Here is a 22474-nt window from a genome sequence, read left to right as displayed (position 1 = left end):
TTTTTTTGTTTTTGTTTTGTTTTGTGGTGTTTTTTTTTTTGGTTTTTATTTTTTGAAGAGCTAACTAACCCTGGCTGTCTCCAGTCTGAGAGAGTGTTCAGATGGACTTGCTTCCTCCATTAGTTATAAGCTGTTTAAAAGCACATCCTATGTTTGAATTGTGGATGAGAGGCTCCCTTGGCAAAGTGAGGAGGCAAATTCTTCCTACCCCTTTATCATTAATTCATGGATTCAGTGTTGGTTCGGCCTCCAGGAGAAGTTAACTGGAAGTCTTTGAAGATCGATAACTTTGCTGAGGTTGTCCAGGTAGGTGAACTCGAAGACCCACAGTGACTGGAACGTGCTATTTAATGCGTCATACTGCGTTCTGTAGAAGTTACTCGTAGCCATAGTTGATCATTGCCTTGCATGTATGATCAGGTGGTTTTTGAAGAAGTGACTCCCTTTTCAGGCTTCCGGATGTGCTCCAAGGCATATTATTGAGGACGTGGAAGAGAACACTTGCTGACAAAGCTCCTGGCAGCTTTACAGAACTTTAGTTTAATATTGTGTTAGTTCCCGTAACAGCTGATTTCAAGGCATTGCTCTCCTCAAGAGACTAATTTGATGAACAGAAGAAAGCTGGAAAAATGCTTGTTACTCATTATTTTTCACTTGTTGGTACTTTGTTTAGGGTTACTTTTAAAAAGAAGATTTCACTGATCACAAGCCAGTGGAAGACTTTCAGCCCAAGCAAGGGTGAAGACAGCTCTCTCCAAGAGCAGAGGAAGTCCCTGTGGAGAGAACCCGAGCTTGTTATCAGAACTTGTCGGCATGTCTAAACAAGGAGACGATTGCTACTTCTATTTCTATTCTACCTGTACCAAGGTATGGCTGGGTTTCTTTTGCTTTGCTTTGCTTTGTTTTTTTGTTGTTGTTTTTTTTTTTTTTTTCATTTTTTTCAGGAAGGGGTAGAGTAGGAGGAGGAGGCACACTGGTCTTTGGTTAACGTGATAACCAGATAGATTCTGAATTCAATCGTAGCAACCTGAGGCAGTAGCATGGAGGTTTTTGAGGCTGTACTATATTTTCCTTGTTGGTTTCCTTTTGGTTACAGGGAGACAACTGTTCCTTCCGCCACTGTGAAGCTGCTCTGGGGAACGAGACAGTCTGCACGCTGTGGCAGGAGGGTCGTTGTTTCAGGAATGTCTGCCGATTCAGACACATGGAAATCGATGTGAGTGCCTAAAGATGTGTTCTCAAAATAAATCAACAAAAGCATTTTTCAGTGCTGTAGGTGTGCTGATTGTGCTTTTGCAGGACAGAGTCCTTTGCTTTGGAATTACACTGGTTTCTGTTAGCAGGGGAGGGGGTGGGAGGAAGGAGAGGGAAATAAAATCAATGCCTTAGGTATGTCTTAGCAAGATTTTCTTTTATTAGACGCCGACAGTATTTTCTCAACAGATGCAGAATAACCGCTAACTAGACTGCTAAAAGCTGCTGGAGCAGGGGGGTAATAAACAGGCTGTACTAGCCTCCTGAGAGCAGGCTTGATAATGATCTATCAGGTCTCTTGTGTCCCGGAGTCCTTCAGATAATGCTGTTCTAGCTGCCTGGGCTAGGAAGCAGTGGGGAAAGTTAAAGGTGCAGAAGAACGAAGTCTCCGAGAAGTAGTTCTGGATAGAGTTAACGTAGGCAATTTAAGATGTTCTTTTTCCCTCTGAATAATCCTAGTATAATCCTGGGTGTATTAGTTTAACCCACCCTAAACTGATGTCTGAGAGTGCCTGTCTTCTCAAACTGAATGATGACAAGGCTAAACGTGCATAGTGGTTACAGCTTCTGCAAACTTTGTGAATATGCCCGGAAATACTATACTTCCGTGATAAACTGACCTTTGGAATGATGTTTCAGCACTGTATTGTGACAGCCCTATCGCTGTCGTGACCTGGAACTGTGTATCTCTTTGCAAACCTTAGGTGCATGTTATCACGAGCTTGTCTTTCTTTCTGTCTTCAGAAAAAGCGCGCTGAGATTCCCTGCTACTGGGAGAAGCAGCCAGTAGGCTGTCAGAAAGCCAACTGTGCTTTTCATCACGCAAAGGGACGTTACATCGATGGCGTCTTCTTACCACCAAGCAAGAGTGAGTTTAGGTCCTTTTTCTTTAAGTATTGAAGAATTAATTTTGCATATTACTTAGTGGGTGCCAATAGTGTAGGAGACATCAGGTAACCGTTCATTTGTGAGTGCAGGAAAAGGTCTGCAGTCCTAGGTGGTCAGCTAAACCGAGTGTACTGCTGCTGTACTGCTGGTATTTGTTTTCTGCTTTCATGCTCAGCTTCTCTCTGCTTTGTGTGATATTTGCCTTGCAGTTTGCTTTCTGTTGTTTCGTCTTCTGCTGGGTGGCAGGGAGATGTGTTGTTGTTTGAAGGCAAGTCATTGTTCACGGTGTAAACAGTGGCGGGATGGGCAAAAGGAGATGCTGCATTCATTGCCTGTGCAGGTTATCTGCCTTAGCTACCATCTTCGTGCATTGTGGTCAAAGTTTTAAACTGCCATATTACTGATGATCCTCCTCTTCCTCTAGCTACACTGCCAAGTCCGCCTGAGTCCGCGGACGATGATTTGAAAGTGGCTCAGATGTCACTGCAGCAAAACAAACTTTCTGTCCAGTCCAATCCCTCTCCATAGCTAAGGCGGGTGATGAAAGTGGAAAACTCGGAAAATGTCCCAAGCCCTACACACCCTCCAGTTGTAATCAATGCTGCAGATGATGATGAAGATGATGATGGTGAGCATGGTTTGGTTCCTGGAAGGAATTTGTGCTGTAAATGATTGTGTAAGTCTTTGGTTCTTGGAAGGAATTTGTGCTGTAAATGAATGTATAAATCACAGATGACCTGAGGTCTGACTAGCGATAGGGCAGGCAGTCCGCTCAGGTCACTGGTGGCTTTGTCTGGCAGTCAGTGGACAGAACCTGAAATGTTGGAGGAAAGCTTAGAACCACTCTTGGCTTTAGCTGGTCTGTTGTGTAAAGCTCTATGTGAAACTAGGAAGGAAATTCCTTTTTTTTTGTCTGAAGAGTAATATGTCGTGTAGTAGTTAAAGCTGCAGAGAGAATCTAGAGTCCTAGATGTTTTGTCCTAGGGTAGTCTACTTACGAGTTCATCAGGTCAGTGTAGCTGTATTAAAAAAAAAAAAAAAACAAAAAAAACCAACTTTTTTATAGGAACCATGGACTGAAGTGTCATTGCATGAGCTACATAATCACGAACAATCTGGCCTATGCATAACTGAATAGATTTTTCCCCTTCAGACCAGCTTTCTGCGGAAGGAGAAGAAACTAAAACTCCCGTCCAGCAACCAGCTGAGGAAGGCCAAAATGGATTACGGATGATTTCCACTCGGAAAGCCAGTGCTACTACTGCTAAACAAGGTATTCCAGCACCTGTAGTAGGATAAATCGGCAGGATAACTTGACAATTAACTCAAAAGCAATGTGGCGTAAAAACACAACAGAATGTAGGGGTGCTGAATGGACTCGGTTATTTCCATGATCTCATTTCTCCCTGATACCATCATGTGCCCATTGGGTCAGAAAGTTGAACTGCTTTTCTTTCCTTTTGGAGAACAAAACAGGGTCACAGCATGGAGTTTAAATGGCTGCACGTGCAGCCTGGCAACCACTGTTGAAAGCCATATCTAACGATAGAGGGATCTAATATCACGTAAATGGATTAAAATTAAAACTACAGTTTTTACCCTGAAGGGTGAAAGGAGGGGCAAAATGCCATTGATTCTATGGTTGTTTCACTTGTGAGGAGTGTTGACAGGCTTTATTCTAAATACTTCTGAAAGTTCCTGAGCACTAAGAAGCCTGAGGATCTGTGGTCCTCAGTGAGTGCCTCTAAGCCTTAGTCTCATTAACTGTTTTCTGTTTTCAGAGGACGGTCTGAATTTTGGAATAAAAACACTTGAAGAAATCAAATTGCAGAAAATGAAGGAAAAAACTAAGAGACACGGTGGTGAGTTAATATTCCCTGCTTCCTTACCCGGTTCACCTTCATCCTGTGTGATGATTTTTCTTTCAAAAAAAACCTCTTCCAGTAATACCGGGTAGCTGGCTATGCTTTGGTGAATCCAACTATTTTGCCAAAGAAGTGAAATTTGATTGGCTTCAGAATGGCAGGTGATGGTGGCTGGGAGCTGCTTGAGGGATAGACTTCCATGTTTAGCTGGGGGCATCGAGCAACCTGATTCTCAGCCAGCTGGTATTCTAGATGGGAATTCCAAGGGCAACCAGAGGCAAACTAGTCACCTCTCTTATTTGCATGCTCTGGTCACTGTATGTTTGACAGTAATGAATAATTAAAGTTTTTTGTTCTTCGTGATAGTTTTTTCTGTTTGGTAAACTTCCTTATGTTTTGCTTGCTCTGAGCAGAAGGTCCTTCAAGATCTTCTCTTCCTCCCGTCGATTCTATGATTTTTCCTGCTCCGGAAAAGGAAAATGTCCGGACAGTGGTGAGAACTGTGACACTGTCTACAGAGGAAGGTAATAATTCATGCTTTTGTTTTGGTTTCATTACTCCTAAACTGGAAGGTTAAGCAAGAAGGAAGGCAATTCACCCCTGTTAGCCTCCTGGTGCTGCCGCCTTCTGTTCAAAACATGCTTTTATGCTGAAAGTCCCTGGTTGTACTGGAAAGCTTTGGTGCTCAGGTTAAGTGCAGTAGCAGGAGAAAGAAAAAAATGTGTCAGTATGCAAATAGGGGGATAACTGAAAAACAGGAGAGTAACGAGAAGAAAGAGCTCTAGAGGACAGTGCTATGTAAGAAGCAATTTCTGAAGCTTTAAAGAGGCTGACAGTGGCACGTGTGGACAGTAGTGCGATAGGAGTCTGTGTATAAATTATATTGTTTAGAGTTGTGCAAATTCCTTTGAAAGGGAAAGAAGTGAAGAAGTACTTCTACCCATAGACATTCACCTTAGAAAGGAATATTTCTCAGCATTTGTACCTAATAATATTCTGCTTGCTTATGCAGCTCTGTTCTGCACAAAGTATAGCTGTCAAGCAGACTCAGATTCATTCTCGACTACATTCAGCTGGAATTTGAGGCAAACACTGAGACTATGGATACTTTTTCTAAGTTAATTATAGTTGAAATATGAGTTTGTGTGGTTTAGCTGTCAAAACAGTGCCTTGCTGGGTTTTTTTTGGACATGGGCTAACAGTATACAATTTCTATTGGCTACTGGTTTCTATGAAATAGAAAAATTTTACTTTTGTTTTAGGGGAGGAACCTGTGGTTCGACTAGATCTTGCTGAGAAACAAGGAAAACGGAAAGCCTCCGTGGGTAAGAACTTTTTATGAGCTGTTATTTAGGTGCCGCCTTCTCTATATGACTGCATTGAAGAGTATTTTTGACGTATGAGAGGAAAATGCGTTGCAGTGGAGATCTGTGTTGACTGCAGAAATGGCAAAAAAACCATTTAGCAGCTGAAAGGCAATTTTATGAAAATATGCTTGAAAAATAGAAGCTTGTGGTTGACTGTTCTCAAATCTTCCTGCAAAGAAATGTTCTTAAAATATTCCTTGTTTTCTCTGTCTGAAGCTGATGTAAGCGCCCTTCCGGTGAAGCGCAGCCTTGCTGAAAGGCTGGGGAAGAAGGTGGAGGTTCCGGGAAATGCTGACAAAGCACCAAAGAGAGGTACAGCTACTAAACAGGCATCTGGATGTGATTCACGGGTTTTGTAGTTAGGCTTTCTGTTTGTCCTTTTCCTGCGATGTTTCTTTTTGCATGTTGGCTGAGGTCTTAATCACCGGGATTCAAAGTTACCTTTCCTGCCTTGTTTTTGAATGTGAACACAAAGTTGACGTTTATGCAGCCTCCCTAATTTGGTCTTTTTCTGTTTTGCAGTTCAAGTTCCCAAGTCTGTGAAGGAGAGGCTAGGATTACCTTCTCAACGGACTAGTACTGCGAAAGGTAACAACTGGCTATTAAATATACTTTCTCCTTCTTCCTTTCCGTGAACTTAGACCGTTTTCATACAGCCCTAAAAAGGAATTCAAATGAAAACAAAGAACTGATTCCTCTTGCTCGAGTGCTGAAGCTCTTCTGACAGCCACTATCAGAAATCTGGCTCTAGGTGTGTGTTTATTTTCCGCTTGTGCCTTGTCAAGGTTTTAAGCTGCTTCTGTGAACCATCATATACAATTAGAATAGAGCCACTGCCGGGAGCAGGAATTTGAAATGCAGTCTGAAAAAGTAATCAAGTAAACTAGCATTTCTGTGTAGCAACTCTCTCTGGATAGGGCTGGTCTTCAAAATACAACAAGTGGCTCAGAGGAGGAGGAGAATGTTAGGCTATTGTCCTAAGATGCGTTATTGGGAACGCTCAGGCTTAGTTTTCCTTAGTACTGTGACAAATTTTGGAGACTTAAACTATTGTTGGACTCTCTTTAAATGTTGGCGCTTCTCATTTCTTGATGATGACAGGGAAGGCTGCTAAGCCAAAGGGAGAGGTCCATGTGAAAACACTGGAGGAAATCCGTCGTGAGAGAGCTCTTCAGAGACGAGAATGTCAAGCCAAAGCCCAGGCTGAATGGCATGGTAAAACCAAAGATCCCAGCGCAGGGGCAAAAATTGAGGGTGAGCCCAAGAAGCAGAGCGTGCTCACTCTTTCCGGGCCCAGCAAAGTGCAGTCAAAGGAGCCGGCAGGTAAAGCCAAGCCAGAAGGAGAAGTGCGTGTTAAAACCCTGGAAGAAATAAAGCGCGAGAAAGCTCTGCGGATGCAGCAGAGTGGAGAAAATGTGCCAGCTCCCCCAGCACAACCTGGACCTGCCCCAGCCGGGCAGAAATCGTTATGGAACACAAAGCTATCAGGTAATAAGATGCTTTAATACCTGCCCCGGTGAGGTGCTTCCCATATTGAGCAAGTTCCGTTTGCTCAGGATCTGCTTTGCTTTTTCCTTCAATGCAGAGGATAAAAGAGTTTAAGGCTGCAAAGTTCAAAGGCAAAGAAGGGCCAGAACATGCAACCATGTCTGTTTTCGTTAATTACGTGATGGTATTCTGTATTTCCCACTAGAAAATTAACACATTGAGGGGCTTTTTAGTCTAATTTTGGTATTCTGTTTTTTTCTGCCATCTGTTTATGGTATGAAGTCCTCCCTGCGTTGAGTTCAAGTTCACCTTCCTCTTTGGCATGTGTTGCTTAACTTGACACGTGTATGTGTTTGTAAAGCATGCTTCAGCGTCTTAATGTGGGGGGCCAGTTTCTGTCAAAAATGACAGAGGATCAAAGGCCTCGTTGTTAAGATTATATCAACTTTGTAAAATGAGATTGTGTGAGGGAGATAAGGAGGGCTTAAAGGCTGCATGCACTGCACATTGTAGCCTTTCTCTCTGTCTCATGGGACACGAGGAAATAAACACACAAAGAAAACAAGTACCCAGCTTTCTTTCGTTTCTTCTCCTGCCAGCCAGATGTTAGGTCAGGAATGGGAGACTAGAATATGACTCTACAAATTTGGATTTTGTAGAACAACTTAATAGATTTTGTGGGACATCACTGCAGGGGAGAGGAAGCTGGTACAACAGTTGCATACACTCTCTTGTCTTACTATACCTGCTGCTTTTCCTTTCCTAGAGGGAGCAAGACTTTAAATACAAAAGCTGTCAACATTTGTGAATCTTACTAGACTTCATACAACGTCTTAGAGTATTGCTTGCACTTGGGATCGCTCTGTGTCTGAGTTTCCCTCGTCCTGGATTATGATTTACTGTAGCTATTCAGTTCCTTTGTTCCTTTGTATGGATTGTTGGTAGACGGAGTTTACTATGTGGAAGATATTGCTGAGAATCCAGGCAATGGCAGTGTAATTCTGCTGGCCAAATACAGTTAACTGTGTAGACGGGCCGTGGAAATGAGGAAGAGAACGTGGATTTTTCATGAGGCAGAGCAAGACTGTATCAGTTCTCTCTTCCTTTTACTCTAGCCAACTTTAACATGTTTGCGAAGCCTTGGGATGGGAAAGTCGCTTCCCCCAAGAAGAAGGCACTGAAACGTAAGGCACCTGGCAGTTTTCCCTCTGCTGTAGCAGCTGTGAAGCCACGGACTGCCTCTGACGCTGACACAATGGGACCTCCAGCCAAAAAAGCAGCTATGGTAAGGACAGGGGCTAATGCAGAAATGGATCCCTTGTAAAATTTACACCCTCCTCTAGGAGAAAAGATGGAAAACTCAAAAGTTCTACAGGCTTTCTGTTTCCTTTTAAATCCAGTAGCTGCCTACAGAATTCTTGTAGTACCCTTCCATATTTATTAGATTAATGGCACTATTTACTTAGTCCTCTGTGATTCTGTGATTTCTCTGGTGTGGAGGATTTTGTCCATTAATGCTGTGTTCTTAAAAGACACAAGATCATTAGTAACCTCCAAGTGAATATTAACTTTCTTCAGGAGCACCTTGGTTTTGTATTTTGGCTAAGGCTCCGCAATGCCAGAGGAGAAGCAGCATGGAGGAAAAAGCTAGTAAGGAATCTTTTACCCATGAGTCCTAAATGCTGTTTTGCTGCTTTCTAGGCTGTTCCAGCCACGCTGGAGCACGTCCCAGCCACCAGACTTGAAGAAAATCCCCAAAACAGGTGATGACCACAACTTGTTCTTTTTCTCAATCGGTGTATATCCCCAGTGAAACATAAGTTCTGTCACACGTGGGGAAAAAAGGAGGGTTCTGAGATAATTAAAGCCCAAATCCATCAGAGGAATAAGTCACGTGAAATGACTTTCTAGCAGCTAGCAGGAATGCTTAATTAGACTTACTTTCTTTAAATGCTGCAAGTCGGTACAGCTTTCCAGTGACTTCTTGCTCTGTCTGAATACCTAAATGAGGATGAGGTGAAGTTCTCCTACTTCCTCGTGAGGTGATAAATGATGAGTAGTGTCCTCTGCCTTTTGGTCCTCAAGAATGCCACCCGAACAAACATACAAGGTGACAAGAGTGCAGGGAGAGCAGAGGGAAGTGATGGCTGCAGATCAGCTTCCTGTAGTGGGGAGCAAACTCTGCTGAGTGTGCCGTGGGAAAAATGACTAACTTAGCAAACAGATATTTGCAGATGGAGACTTCTTAACATTTTTACAGGAAAATTAAGCAAGGTGGCAAAGTGCCTCTTGCTACAACAATTGAACCATCTTTGCTAGACTCCAGGTGCTCTGGCTTCACAGAGAAACCCCCAAACTGAAAAATGTACCTGCTAATATATTGGGCTCTAAATGTCGCCCTGGGTTAATTGAATAACAATCCCTGGGTAAGATTGAAGTGCAGGAGGGGTTGGCTACGGTTTTAAGAGCCGGTTTGCAGAAAAGGGATTTCCCGTTAAGAAATGGCATATACTGATTGTTCTCTTCCTTGCTCTGCCAAGACCTGAAGCACATCTTGGAAGCCAGGCAGAATCTGTGGAGCCAATGGAGTTCTCAAGCTCGACTTCAGCTTCTTCCCAGCTAGAAGAAGCAAGGACACGCCGGCTGAGTTCCACAGGCAACGCGCCCGTATCTGTAGACGAGGATTTAGAGACGCTACTTTGGGAACTCTCAGACGGCATACTGGAAGCCGAGCTCGACTTGGACCCAGGGAAGGATGAGGATGACCTCCTCCTTGAGCTTTCCAAGATGATTGATGATTGAACTGCATAGTCCTATGGTATATTAAAAAAAAAAAAAAAAAACAAAAAAAAAACAACTCTTCTTCTTGTTGGATACCCCGAGGTGATCCTTTTTCTAACTGAGGCTTTGCAATGAGACTTAAAGCACAGTTGGAACTGGTAGAAATTGGCAGGATCTGCACTCAGTTGTCCTAAGTTTCCCTGCTGGTCAGAGTTAAGGTCTTGTGCATGGTTCCGTAACTATAGGTGGCTACCTTTGATATCAAGAGGACAAAGCACTTGTTTCTTTTGGCACAGAAAGATGTCCATCGGCACGCTGTGGTGGCTGTGAATTGACGTAGTGATGGAGCGATGCTCTGAAGGCTTAAACGGAAAGCTTCTTCCTTCCGCCCCCCCTTGGCACAGCTCGATGTTGGGCACATTGTGAAGCCTGGGTGTTCTGATTTCTCGGACAGTTGATACCCAAATCCCGGAGTTACTATGTCAACTCTTGACTTTTATTTGTGTATGCCATTGTTTTGACTGTAATCTTTTCAGATGATGAAGCTGTAGGGGCGGGAGGGAGCAGAATAATTATTCTAGCGTTGTGGACCAAACATGCTGCCAGGAGTGGTGGTGGTGGGGTCAGCCCACCCGGCCTTACTTTCAATTATCAGGGATGATAAAATGGTGTGAAAAGCAGCAGCTCTGCGATACGGCTACGCTACCCCCACTCCCTTCTCTTGTGCTGTACCAAAGTTCCCCCAAGCTTTGGTTGGTGCTTTTTGCTGGTGACAGTAGGACTCCAGGGCGAGTAGTCGGGACTCTCCTGCAGTAACTGGGTCAATTAAGGGTTGGTTTAAGTGCCTCCTGGTTTTTAAAATTGCTCCCCTGAGCTGCTGGCTCTGCTGCCTGCTACAGCAAATGTTCGGGTGCCATCAGCGTCGCACTTGGGCGTGGGCACTGACTCTGCGGAGGAGAGCTGAGGCTCGCGTGTATTGTGTACCCTGCCGCCAGTGATCGTTTTCCCCTAGCAGATCTATTTTGAATTATTTCCCTAAATTTTAGAGGAACTTTAGGCTCTTTGTGCTATGATTTGTGAAGCTGTAGGGGCCCTCAGGCATTTGCTGCTGGCAGAGAAAAACCGCTTGTCGAATTTGTTGTAAATACTTTCTGTTTGGACAACAACGCCTGTGTGTGTGTGTGTGTGTGTGTGTGTGTACGTGCGTGCTTTGATGACCCCCTGCGACGCCCCAGCTCCGCGAGGGAAGCTTTGAAGCGGCTCTGGGAAAACCTCTGCGGAAGAAACTGCTGCTGGCGACTTGCGGAAAACGGACTCCACAATCAGTGAGATTGTAAAGTAGGTATGTTTATTCAGCGCTGGGCAGCACGGGAGGTCGTGGGCATGAAGATTGATGACTCTTCCTCGTCACCGCTAGTTGACCTCTTGTCTTTGCACAGACTCAGTTGCTCCTTGGCTCTTGTCCACCTGCAGGACCAGTTTCTCCCAGTTTCTTAAGATAGGCTCGCTCTCTTATTAGGAGACTGACCTTGGTAAGGGGCCCAAGGCTTCTTGCTTTAGTTAATTGGCACAATGCACCATAGTTAGCAAAGACACTAAGTAGCATCCTAGTTTAATGCCGTCAGCGCTCTATCTCTACTTGATAAGATTCTCCTAACTCCCTCTCTCACTGGAGCCCACGCAGCCCTCCGTCCTGCCGAAGGACTTCACGGGGACTTCTGCCGGCTCCGGGTGCCCGCACACAGACAGAAATGTCTTTGAGAGAAAACAATCAGGAGGAGGAGAGCTCAGAGACTGCGGCCGGCTTCGGCCACCTTCCCCTCGCTTTCCCTCTCCGTGTTCAAACCGAGCACTGTTCTGCCGTCAACCTTCGCTGCCTCTGCCCGCGGCGCTGGGCTTTCGCGTGTGCCATTGCTCCTCTACATATTTTATCCTTCCTTTTGTAAGGAATGGTCCAGCAATTCGTGTCACTAAGGGATTTGAAGGGTTAACATCGAGGCCCGGGTCTAGGTGATAAGAGAACAAAGGGGTTTTTAGGGAAAAGTGCTGACTACTGCAGGGGATGTTGCTAGAGTTTCTGAAATCCGGCGCAGAGGCTCCCAAACGAGGAGGAAGGGGGGGATGAAGGACAATTGAAGGACAAAAGCCTGGGAGGAAGACAACCAGCATTCAGCCCGAGCAAGCCCCGAGAGACCACCAGAGACTGATACGCAGGCGCCCCTGGGAGGGGTTTCGGATTCCGGAAACCAATTCTAATAACCCTGCCTCTTCTCGAAGTAGTAATGAATATGTATTAGCCTGGGAGCATCAAAACCAGCCGCCTTACGTAACAGGTGTGCGTCCTGGGGGAGCAGAGACTCCCGGCGCACCCAGCGCTGCTTGCTTGCCTCTATTCGTTTAATAAATTGTAAACTTTGATTGTAATCCTATTTGGATTTATAACAGCCATTTATAACACTTTTTATATTTGTATTTTATTTAAGGCTGTCTTGCCCCCCTCCCCCCCCCAGCCTCGCTGCTCACCAATAAAGCTGGCGCAGGGACTCCTGCCTGCGACCATAGAGACGCGGTCCTCCCGGCCTGCTAGAGCGGCCCCCCACGCTCCTCCAGCATCCCAGCGTCCCTTGTGCGCTCCCGCCCGGCCTCAGGGGCTTCCGGAGGCGGCCCAGCAGGGGCGGCGGGAGCAGCGAGGCGGCGGCAGCCATGGCGTACCGCGGGCAGGACCAGAAGGTGCAGACGGTGATGGTGCAGCCCATCGTAGCCTTCCTGCGGCCGGGGAGCGACGGGGGAGCGGGTGGGGGGCGGCCCGGGCCTCAGGGGTCTCGGCCCGGACCTTGAGGCCTTGTCCCGGGGCCCTGGGGCCTCGTTGCAGGGTTTGAGGCCTTGTCTTGAGGCCTTGTCCCGGGCCTGGAGCTCTTGTCCCCGTGCTGAGCCCTTCACGCAGTGCCCCAGAACCTCATCTTCCGCTACCTGCAGAGCGTGAGTAGCGCGGGGAGAGGACGGGGAGGGGATGGGGATGGGGATTTGGAGGGGGTGGGGGGAGCGGGGAGGGTCCGGGGATCTCCCTCGCTGAGTTTTCGGCTCCCACCCGTTGCTCGGGGCAGGTTTGTGGGGAATGGAGAGCTGTGCGGCGTGCTGGTGGGTACAAGGAGCTGCTGCGCAGCCCGGCGTTTCCCCCTCGTGTTAACGGGAGTGGGATCGTGCAGCCGGGCGTGCAGGAGTGTTCCCTTGTGACTGGAAACGTGTCCTTCAGCAAACGTGTAGTATTCACCCAGTCATATAAGACTCTAAAATGTCAGACTGTTAATTGAAACTGCCCCTGAGAGTTGCTCCTTGGAGTTTTTGGGAGCTCTAGCGGCTATGGTTAGCGGGTATTTCTGAACACACGAGAGAGAACAAAACTGCTCGCGGTGTTTGTGTTCCAATTTACTCTCCTCCTTCGTTCTGCAGAGCTCGAGGATCCAGGTGTGGCTGAGCAAGTGAACGTGCGGATAGAAGGCTGCATCATCGTGAGTGTCAGCACGACCCCACGTTACATCGTTAGTTTGTTTTCCCTCATTCACAATCCTATTTTTTCTTGTCAAGAAAAACTAGCCCAAGGGAAAAAAGAAATCGTGCTTCTCTAACAATTAGTCTTCGATGTCCAGCCTGGGTCAGCACAGCTGACGATGGTTCGTGTTGTTGCTGAACTAATTGCCACTGTTGCCGATTTCTAGGGCTTTGACGAGTACGTGAATTTGGCGCTGGACGACGCAGAGGAGATTCACTCCAAGGCAAAATCAAGGAAACAGCTGGGTGTGTCGTGTGTCTGTGCAACCCGAGTGACGCGCGGTCTGAAACCTGCCCGGGTGAGCCTTCTAGGTAGCAGCACTGAGACGTACCAACCGTGTGACGAGCCTTGCTGTTGAAGTTCAGTGAGCAATTCCTGGCTACATCTCTGTCCCTGATGATTTTTGAGCTGCTGATTTTGCTGGATGAAGGAGAATCTGTCCCTGCCTGAGACCAGTTCTGGTCTTTGAAACGTGTAATACCAGGCGGCCTGCACTCTGCATGATGGGCAAAACCCTGCTCAACCACACAAAACACTTTCTGAAAACACGAGATTATTCTCAGGTTCTGGGCTCTCTCTAATCCCCTCTTTCCCTTCTCTTTGCTGCAGGCTGGATCGTGTTAAAAGGGGACAACATCACTCTTCTACAGAGCGTTTCTAAGTAGAATTTGCCATCCTTAGAACAAAGGTGGCTGCCGTGCTGCGGAGTGACTGAGTGCCAGGGGAACGCGGCCCACTGGTAGATAGGAAGTTATTTGTAACTGGGGTTGCATGCTGAGGTCAAAAGTCTTTCCTTTGTGGGAGCGAGTTGTTTGTAGCTTGAAACAATACGTGATGTATTTCACAAATAGCCATTTTTCACATTAACTGTAAATGTAAACCACAAATCTGCCTGTTTTCAGTCTCTTCCTTCTGTGAATGGAGAAGGAGGAGAAATATAGAAGCGTGGGCTTTTCCTTTTGCTGTGGATCTGATAAGTTTCGATAACGCTATGTGCTTTCTTGACCATTACATCTGCGTTATGTGGCCAGGGTGGACTCGTTCAGGGCACGGAAGCCCCACACAGTCCTTGAGCTAGCAGGGTGCTAAGGAGGGTGTTGGAGATTTTGCATACAATTGCAGCCCTTTGTTGCTGCAGTGACAGGTTCCTCAGATTCTTTCTAAACAGGGTTTAGCTTGTTGAGAATCTTTTTGGGAGTGTTTATTGTGGATCAGTCAGTAAAAGTATCTTAGTGGGCCCGTGAGGGATTTGGGGCTGTGGTGCAGTAACCCAGTGTTTACAAGTGTTACTGCTATGCATGCTTGTCCAATAACGTCTCCAGATCAGAGAGTGAGAGCGGGCAACTGGTTTGGATTAAATCTGTCACTTCTTGCTGCTTTGGACAGAGCCTGTAGATTAAACCCTTGTGCTGTTCAATAAGCTGGGGTATCAGATGTGTCGGTTGGGTTTTTATCATTTGATTTATTTTTTTTATCCGTTTGGAGATCTGTCTTTTCTATTTAAGTTTCCCCAAGAGAGCTGAGTTGCTTGATGCATCGACCAAAGAGAAGTTCCCCGGCTGACTTGGGACAGCCAGTCCCCTCGTTTTTCTGATCACAAAAAAAAAAAAAAAAAAAAAAAGAAAAAGAAAAAAATCGAAGAAGAAAAATTTTGACTGTAACTGTAACTCAGAAACTAAGATTACCTAAATGGAGAGAAATGAATTTTGATGCACAGGCTGTGCTAGAAATCTGTTAATCAGCATTCAGTTTTTCAAAACTTCAATTTGTGTATCATCATCATGAAAATTAATAAATTCAAGGTGGGAGATCCTTTCCTGAAAGGGAAGGACAGAAATACGAGTCTTGCTGTGGGGCCTACCCAGCGCAGTTCTGCCATTCCGAGAAGTAATACGTCAGGAGTGTCACAGCAGACGTTCCCAGGAAGAAACCTTTGAGGGGCAGCGTGACACACTTGATTGGCTAAAGCAGCTTCAGCTGGACAGCCTGCTGCCGGGATGGGTAATTCTAAGTTGTGTTCAAGTTGCTGAGTTCCTTTCAGCATGTAGTAAAGATGTAACGTGCCGATGTCGTTTGGGAACAGGAGGCATTACGTGTCACCAGCAGTGGGCACGTAGGGAACAAAACAGTATCTTACGAGGTCCTCCACATCTGCCTTTCATTTTGTCCTTGGTTTGCCAGCTGGAGCTTTCAGGAGGTGAGGAAGGAGGCTGTCCCAGTGAATAGTTCAGGTGTTGCAGGGTATTTGTGATGCAGTGCTTGTAAAATTTACCTGCCCGCATCTCCTGTTACAGGCAGCCCCCCGTGGGCCCTGTGAGATGGGGAGCTGCTGCCCGGGGTTAGGCCCAAGGTGCCCTGTCAGGCCCAGGGCCGCCCTTCCCCTTCCCCTCGCCCTGCCCTTCCCTCCCGCTCCTCAGCCCTTGCTCAGGCCTTTTGGGCCGTCTGGCCGTCCGTCTGTCCATCCATCCGGCCGTCTGGCCGTCCATCTGGCCCTGTGTCCCTCCATCCCACCGCCCTGCCCCGTCCCTGCCGTCTCCCTAGGGAAGCAAAGAGTCCCTGGGCTGCCTTCAGGGGGGAGGTTCTGCTCAGGAAATTAAAGCTTCCCCCTTAACGGGCGCCTTGCGAGTTATTTTGAGTTCCAACCTTCTGCCTTCCTTTCGTAGCAGTGCCTCTGAGGGGTGCGCTGTAAGGTAGCCGTCATCTGGCGCGCTGCTCCTGCGTTTCCCAAAGGAACTGCCTTCGGGATCTGACTAACTCTGGATGCACGCGGTTGTCACCTTAATTTCTCCGTTAGTTTGCTGAAAACAACCCGCTTGGGTGACCTTTGTGTTTGTTTCTTCAAACTTGGATCGAGGAGGTCTCTGTTTCCTTATGTTGATGTTCACGACGAAAGTGCAGAAGGGATGCTTACTGTTGCCCGGGTCAGTCCTGTTGCCAGGATGGGAATGTTTAGCCTACCGGCCCTCTGGTGCTGTTAGGCTGCACTCGGAGTGTGAGCTCTGGGCCTTATTTGGAAAAGACTGCGTTATTTGAGTGTACAAACCCGAGATATTCTGCGGATAGGTGATTCTCAAACCACGTCAGAACCACCGCTGTGACGTGTGCTGGAGTCGGACGCGCGTTTGACTGATCAGGCGGAGCAGGTGAATTGAATTTGTTGCTGGATGGCGAGGTGTTCTGGGGGAAGAGCTAGTCTAAGGAAAACTTCCTCTTACTGCCCCTTCCCATCTCAAATGGCCACTGTCTGGGGAAATTGCTTCTTTATGACATTAACTACAACGTTACAGTGAGGATGAGGAATCATCATTACTCCCATAGTTATTTGCTGCCAGGCCGCAGCGTTGATTTCAGAGATTTAAAAAAAAAAACAACAGGAAAAAGAAAGGAAGTATGTATTCTTTCACATACTCTCTTTTCCCTGAGAGTAAATGTTGTAGCTTCAGCAGTACCCTTCCTCTGGAAACGATTCCCAGTGCCTGCTCAGACACTGGGGAGTAAAATGACAGAACAATGGAGGAGAGCCACCCGATATAAAGAAAGGAAAAAAGGGGTTATGGATGAAGGGAAAGCAACTACATAAAAAATTGGTGCTATCTAAAAATTGGTTAACGGTTTGGGACCTGCAGGTGCTGCCTACACGTGCGTGTGTTGCAGTCGTGCCTGTTGCCACTGCGCAAAATGGAGAGAGCTTCTTTGTCGAATGCAGCATGTTAAAGAATGCGCCATTGCCTGGAAGAAATGCACGGCCTTCCCTCGTGTGGGACTTCTTCCCCATTGATCTGTGGTTTACCTGAAGGTTTACCATAACCTACATAAGTTTCAAAAGCAAGCAAGCAACCAACCAAAAAACAACACCAACATTAAAGAGTGGCAAGGCAGATGCTCATCTGGGGACTCTGACTCATCGGTGACATCACCAAGCAAAGCATTGTGAGCGCTTCGGGTCGGGGCTGCTGTGGCGAGCCTCGCAGCCGGGAGGGAGAGCGGGTACGGTTCGCCTCTGGCGGGTCTGTGTCAGCCCTCTGCCCTGGTGGCTTCGTTAGCAGTGAGAGTTTGACTGCTGTGTTCCCAGCTTTCGCTTCTGCACCGACCGTGTGGCAGAGCCCGCAAGCTGCTTCCTCAGCTGGAAGAGGAAGAGGAGTGACCTCAACTGTGCCGAGGTAAAGCAGAACCGTTGAAAAGATTTGTCAAAGATGCGGCTGGTACCAGCGCAGCCGCTGCAGCTGCAGCAGGTCCTGGAGCATTGGAGAAGATAGAGAGGGGTTTCTTCGTGAAAAGAATGCTGTGAAAGTGTTTTCACGCCAGAAATTAGGAGAAGCGCCTCTGTTGTTTGGATATCCTCTATTGACCTGGCACACGGGCATTACAGCATACCTGGCACACTCTTTGTATTGTTTGTAAAAGAAAAAAAAAAAAAAGTGTTTTAGGGCAGGCCAAAAACCTGCCTTGGCACTTCCACATCGCAGCAGTGCTTGCAGGCCGTGCATCCTGGATGCCAGGCAAGGATCTAAATCCGATGGTGCTGTTGGTAACGTGAAGTTCAGGAAGCACTTCTGGGTTTTTCTGCTCTTCCATGTGAATTTTTGCCCTGTGAAGGTGGTGTACTGAGCTCTTTTCTTACCAACAAATAGGTTTAAAAGCAGTTACAGCAAGGATGAGCTGTGTTAGCAGGAGGCTCTTCTGTGCTTTGACCATGGGAAGATGAATGGTTTACCTATGCACCGTTAAATATAATTTGACACCTAGCACACAACACTTGCAGCCTGTGGGGTGCTTTAACAAGCAGGTAAATCAGCGGAGACTGTTTTGCAGCAAGGCTGATGCTGGGTGATTAAAAAGCAGGGTCACAACAAGGAGAAAAAAAAAAAAAAAAAGCTTTGGAGATCTTTTTTAAAATGAGACTGCTTTTTATGGCATTTAGGGCTGTGAGGTATCCTTGGTTTTTGCTTTCTTCCCATTCCTTAGACCAGATCCATTCATATCCTGAACAGCGTTCTGGGTCTGTTCAGGAAAATGGAAGGCAACAAGCAAAATGATGAGCTCCTTGGGCATTCAAAAGAGCTCAGTCTGGGAAAGATTTCAAGTCCAACTTCCATGCTAAGGAGCACCAGTAATTTTTAGAAGTAGATGCAGAGGAATCTGCATGGCACTAAGTGTGTTTCTGAAGGTGCTAAAGGTCAGAAGTGACGATTCCTCTCAATACTAAAGAAGAGAAGGAAACCTTGCACTTAACTACTGTTTTTATTCCCTTTGTCAAGCAGTCAAAACCAACAACTAATACGGGAACCCAACTTTTCCCCTCTTTACTTTAGATTTGGGAAAATTCCCTGCCAAAATAATACTTCCTGGAAAATTCACTAGTGTTTGTGTGAGTAAAAGGTTCCAACCTTTTATTATTAATTTGTAAGAACTATTTCATCCGCTTTTGTCCAGAAGAGTCAGAAATAATTTGCACAGAAATGTGCAGCATTTTAATGAAAGGCTTCAGAATCACTCTAATTTGAACTTTATCTGGTCTGGTTGCAGGTTTTATGACATTTAGTGTCTTAAAAAAAAATCAAAATATCTGACTTCACATCAGAAAAAAAAAACCTGCTTGTGGCTAAATAAAATCTGTTGCAGCTCTGGTCATTGAAAAATCATTGGCTGTTAAATTGGACCTAAGTCATCTTTTCTAACCTTTCATGATCTTGCAGCAATGGATGATGATGGATATATGGATTAGGGAACAGCACGTGATGGCAAACCTGTGGTATTTGCTACAGCGCAGAAAGAAAACAAATTGCTTCCAAAAAATCAAACTAATTCAAAATTCTTGGTATCATGCAGCCATGCCACTGGCAAAGTGAGCATTGCCCTGCCTCTCAAAGCTTGCTGTATCCTTGATCTGCTGTCTTCCTGCTGTTAATTGATTGCAACTCTACGTGTCTGATCAGGGCTACGAGTTGTTCTCGATATGGATACCATACGACATATACTGTGCACGCTTGTGTGTATAGATATGTTTATCCTGTATGCATGTACATATTTGATCTGGATAGGCTGGAGCGATGGGCTGAGGTCAACTGTATGAAGATCAACAAGGCCAAGTGCCGGGTCCTGCACCTGGGGCGCAACAACCCCAAGCAGAGCTACAGGCTGGGAGATGAGTGGCTGGAAAGCTGCCTGGCCGAGAAGGACCTGGGAGTGTTGGTTGACAGTCGGCTGAATATGAGCCAGCAGTGTGCCCAGGTGGCCAAGAAGGCCAACAGCATCCTGGCCTGTATAAGAAGCAGTGTGGCCAGCAGGTCTAGGAAAGTGATTGTCCCCCTGTACTCGGCTCTGGTGAGGCCGCACCTTGAGTACTGTGTTCAGTTTTGGGCCCCTCGCTACAGGAAGGACATGGACGTGCTCGAGCGAGTCCAGAGAAGGGCGACCAAGCTGGTGAGGGGTCTGGAGAACAAGTCTTACGAGGAGCGGCTGAGGGAGCTGGGCTTGTTCAGCCTGGAGAAGAGGAGGCTCAGGGGCGACCTTATCGCTCTCTACAGTTACCTTAAAGGAGGCTGTAAAGAGGTGGGGGTTGGTCTGTTCTCCTACGTGCCTGGTGACAGGACGAGGGGGAATGGGCGAAAGTTGCGACAGGGGAGTTTTAGGTTGGATGTTAGGAAGTACTTCTTTACCGAAAGGGTTATTAAGCATTGGAACGGGCTGCCCAGGGAGGTGGTGGAGTCACCATCCCTGGAGGTCTTTAAAAGACGTTTAGATGTAGAGCTTAGCGATATGGTTTAGTGGAGTACTTAGTGTTAGGTCGGAGGTTGGACTCGATGATCTTGAGGTCTCTTCCAACCTAGAAATCCGTGATACTGTGTGATACATATGTATGCATATTTGTGTGCTGGCCCCCAGATCACTCATGGTATAAAGCATTGGCCTCGAAGGCATACTCATCAAAATATTTGGTAGATCCTCCATTTTTTTCTAGTTCCCTCAAAATGAGAGAGTTTTTACGCGCTCTCTGTGTCAAAAAGGCAAAACTTCTGATTTCCACTGTCGCTCTCGCTAACTTTCTATCACTCACTCCTCGTGTGTGTGTCTAAACACATATGTGTGTATGCGTATGCACATTTGTGTATTTCTGTGCACTGGTGTGTTTTTTGCTGTACAGGTAATAAAGACGGGGAAAGGTTTTAGTGTTTTCTTAATAGGTGAAGAAATCTTGAAGACCAGAGATTGGAACATACTGAATTTTGAATTAAAAAAAAAAAAAAAAAAGTCAAATTTTCTGGCTGTGGAAGATGGAGCCTCATTTTTGCAGCCACTTTGAATCACGAGTTCATCTCTAAATGCACTGGGTTTTTTTGTTTTTGTTTTGTTTTGTGGTGTTTTTTTTTTTTGGTTTTTATTTTTTGAAGAGCTAACTAACCCTGGCTGTCTCCAGTCTGAGAGAGTGTTCAGATGGACTTGCTTCCTCCATTAGTTATAAGCTGTTTAAAAGCACATCCTATGTTTGAATTGTGGATGAGAGGCTCCCTTGGCAAAGTGAGGAGGCAAATTCTTCCTACCCCTTTATCATTAATTCACGGATTCAGTGTTGGTTCGGCCTCCAGGAGAAGTTAACTGGAAGTCTTTGAAGATCGATAACTTTGCTGAGGTTGTCCAGGTAGGTGAACTCGAAGACCCACAGTGACTGGAACGTGCTATTTAATGCGTCATACTGCGTTCTGTAGAAGTTACTCGTAGCCATAGTTGATCATTGCCTTGCATGTATGATCAGGTGGTTTTTGAAGAAGTGACTCCCTTTTCAGGCTTCCGGATGTGCTCCAAGGCATATTATTGAGGACGTGGAAGAGAACACTTGCTGACAAAGCTCCTGGCAGCTTTACAGAACTTTAGTTTAATATTGTGTTAGTTCCCGTAACAGCTGATTTCAAGGCATTGCTCTCCTCAAGAGACTAATTTGATGAACAGAAGAAAGCTGGAAAAATGCTTGTTACTCATTATTTTTCACTTGTTGGTACTTTGTTTAGGGTTACTTTTAAAAAGAAGATTTCACTGATCACAAGCCAGTGGAAGACTTTCAGCCCAAGCAAGGGTGAAGACAGCTCTCTCCAAGAGCAGAGGAAGTCCCTGTGGAGAGAACCCGAGCTTGTTATCAGAACTTGTCGGCATGTCTAAACAAGGAGACGATTGCTACTTCTATTTCTATTCTACCTGTACCAAGGTATGGCTGGGTTTCTTTTGCTTTGCTTTGCTTTGTTTTTTTTTTTTTTTTTTTTTTTTTTTTTCTTTTTTTTTCAGGAAGGGGTAGAGTAGGAGGAGGAGGCACACTGGTCTTTGGTTAACGTGATAACCAGATAGATTCTGAATTCAATCGTAGCAACCTGAGGCAGTAGCATGGAGGTTTTTGAGGCTGTACTATATTTTCCTTGTTGGTTTCCTTTTGGTTACAGGGAGACAACTGTTCCTTCCGCCACTGTGAAGCTGCTCTGGGGAACGAGACAGTCTGCACGCTGTGGCAGGAGGGTCGTTGTTTCAGGAATGTCTGCCGATTCAGACACATGGAAATCGATGTGAGTGCCTAAAGATGTGTTCTCAAAATAAATCAACAAAAGCATTTTTCAGTGCTGTAGGTGTGCTGATTGTGCTTTTGCAGGACAGAGTCCTTTGCTTTGGAATTACACTGGTTTCTGTTAGCAGGGGAGGGGGTGGGAGGAAGGAGAGGGAAATAAAATCAATGCCTTAGGTATGTCTTAGCAAGATTTTCTTTTATTAGACGCCGACAGTATTTTCTCAACAGATGCAGAATAACCGCTAACTAGACTGCTAAAACCTGCTGGAGCAGGGGGGTAATAAACAGGCTGTACTAGCCTCCTGAGAGCAGGCTTGATAATGATCTATCAGGTCTCTTGTGTCCCGGAGTCCTTCAGATAATGCTGTTCTAGCTGCCTGGGCTAGGAAGCAGTGGGGAAAGTTAAAGGTGCAGAAGAACGAAGTCTCCGAGAAGTAGTTCTGGATAGAGTTAACGTAGGCAATTTAAGATGTTCTTTTTCCCTCTGAATAATCCTAGTATAATCCTGGGTGTATTAGTTTAACCCACCCTAAACTGATGTCTGAGAGTGCCTGTCTTCTCAAACTGAATGATGACAAGGCTAAACGTGCATAGTGGTTACAGCTTCTGCAAACTTTGTGAATATGCCCGGAAATACTATACTTCCGTGATAAACTGACCTTTGGAATGATGTTTCAGCACTGTATTGTGACAGCCCTATCGCTGTCGTGACCTGGAACTGTGCATCTCTTTG

At 46.0% G+C, this 22474-nt stretch overlaps 1 protein-coding gene across 1 annotated transcript; it reads left to right on the top strand.

Annotated features, from left to right (window-relative positions):
* Nucleotides 1-2648: 2648 nt before the first annotated feature.
* On the top strand, nucleotides 2649-21742 carry LOC308181427 (zinc finger CCCH domain-containing protein 11A-like). Its single transcript, XM_080564733.1, has 5 exons — nucleotides 2649-2770; nucleotides 3296-3415; nucleotides 3924-4004; nucleotides 4421-4531; nucleotides 21200-21742. Exons 1-5 carry the CDS (start codon nucleotides 2683-2685, stop codon nucleotides 21226-21228), a joined length of 429 nt encoding a protein of 142 aa, XP_080420859.1. The 5' UTR covers nucleotides 2649-2682; the 3' UTR covers nucleotides 21229-21742.
* Nucleotides 21743-22474: the final 732 nt, after the last annotated feature.

Source organism: Anser brachyrhynchus (assembly GCF_964034855.1).
Source record: "Anser brachyrhynchus genome assembly, chromosome: 22".
In the NCBI taxonomy this organism is placed as follows: Eukaryota; Metazoa; Chordata; class Aves; order Anseriformes; family Anatidae; genus Anser; species Anser brachyrhynchus.
This window is presented reverse-complemented; position numbering and strand designations above follow the sequence as displayed.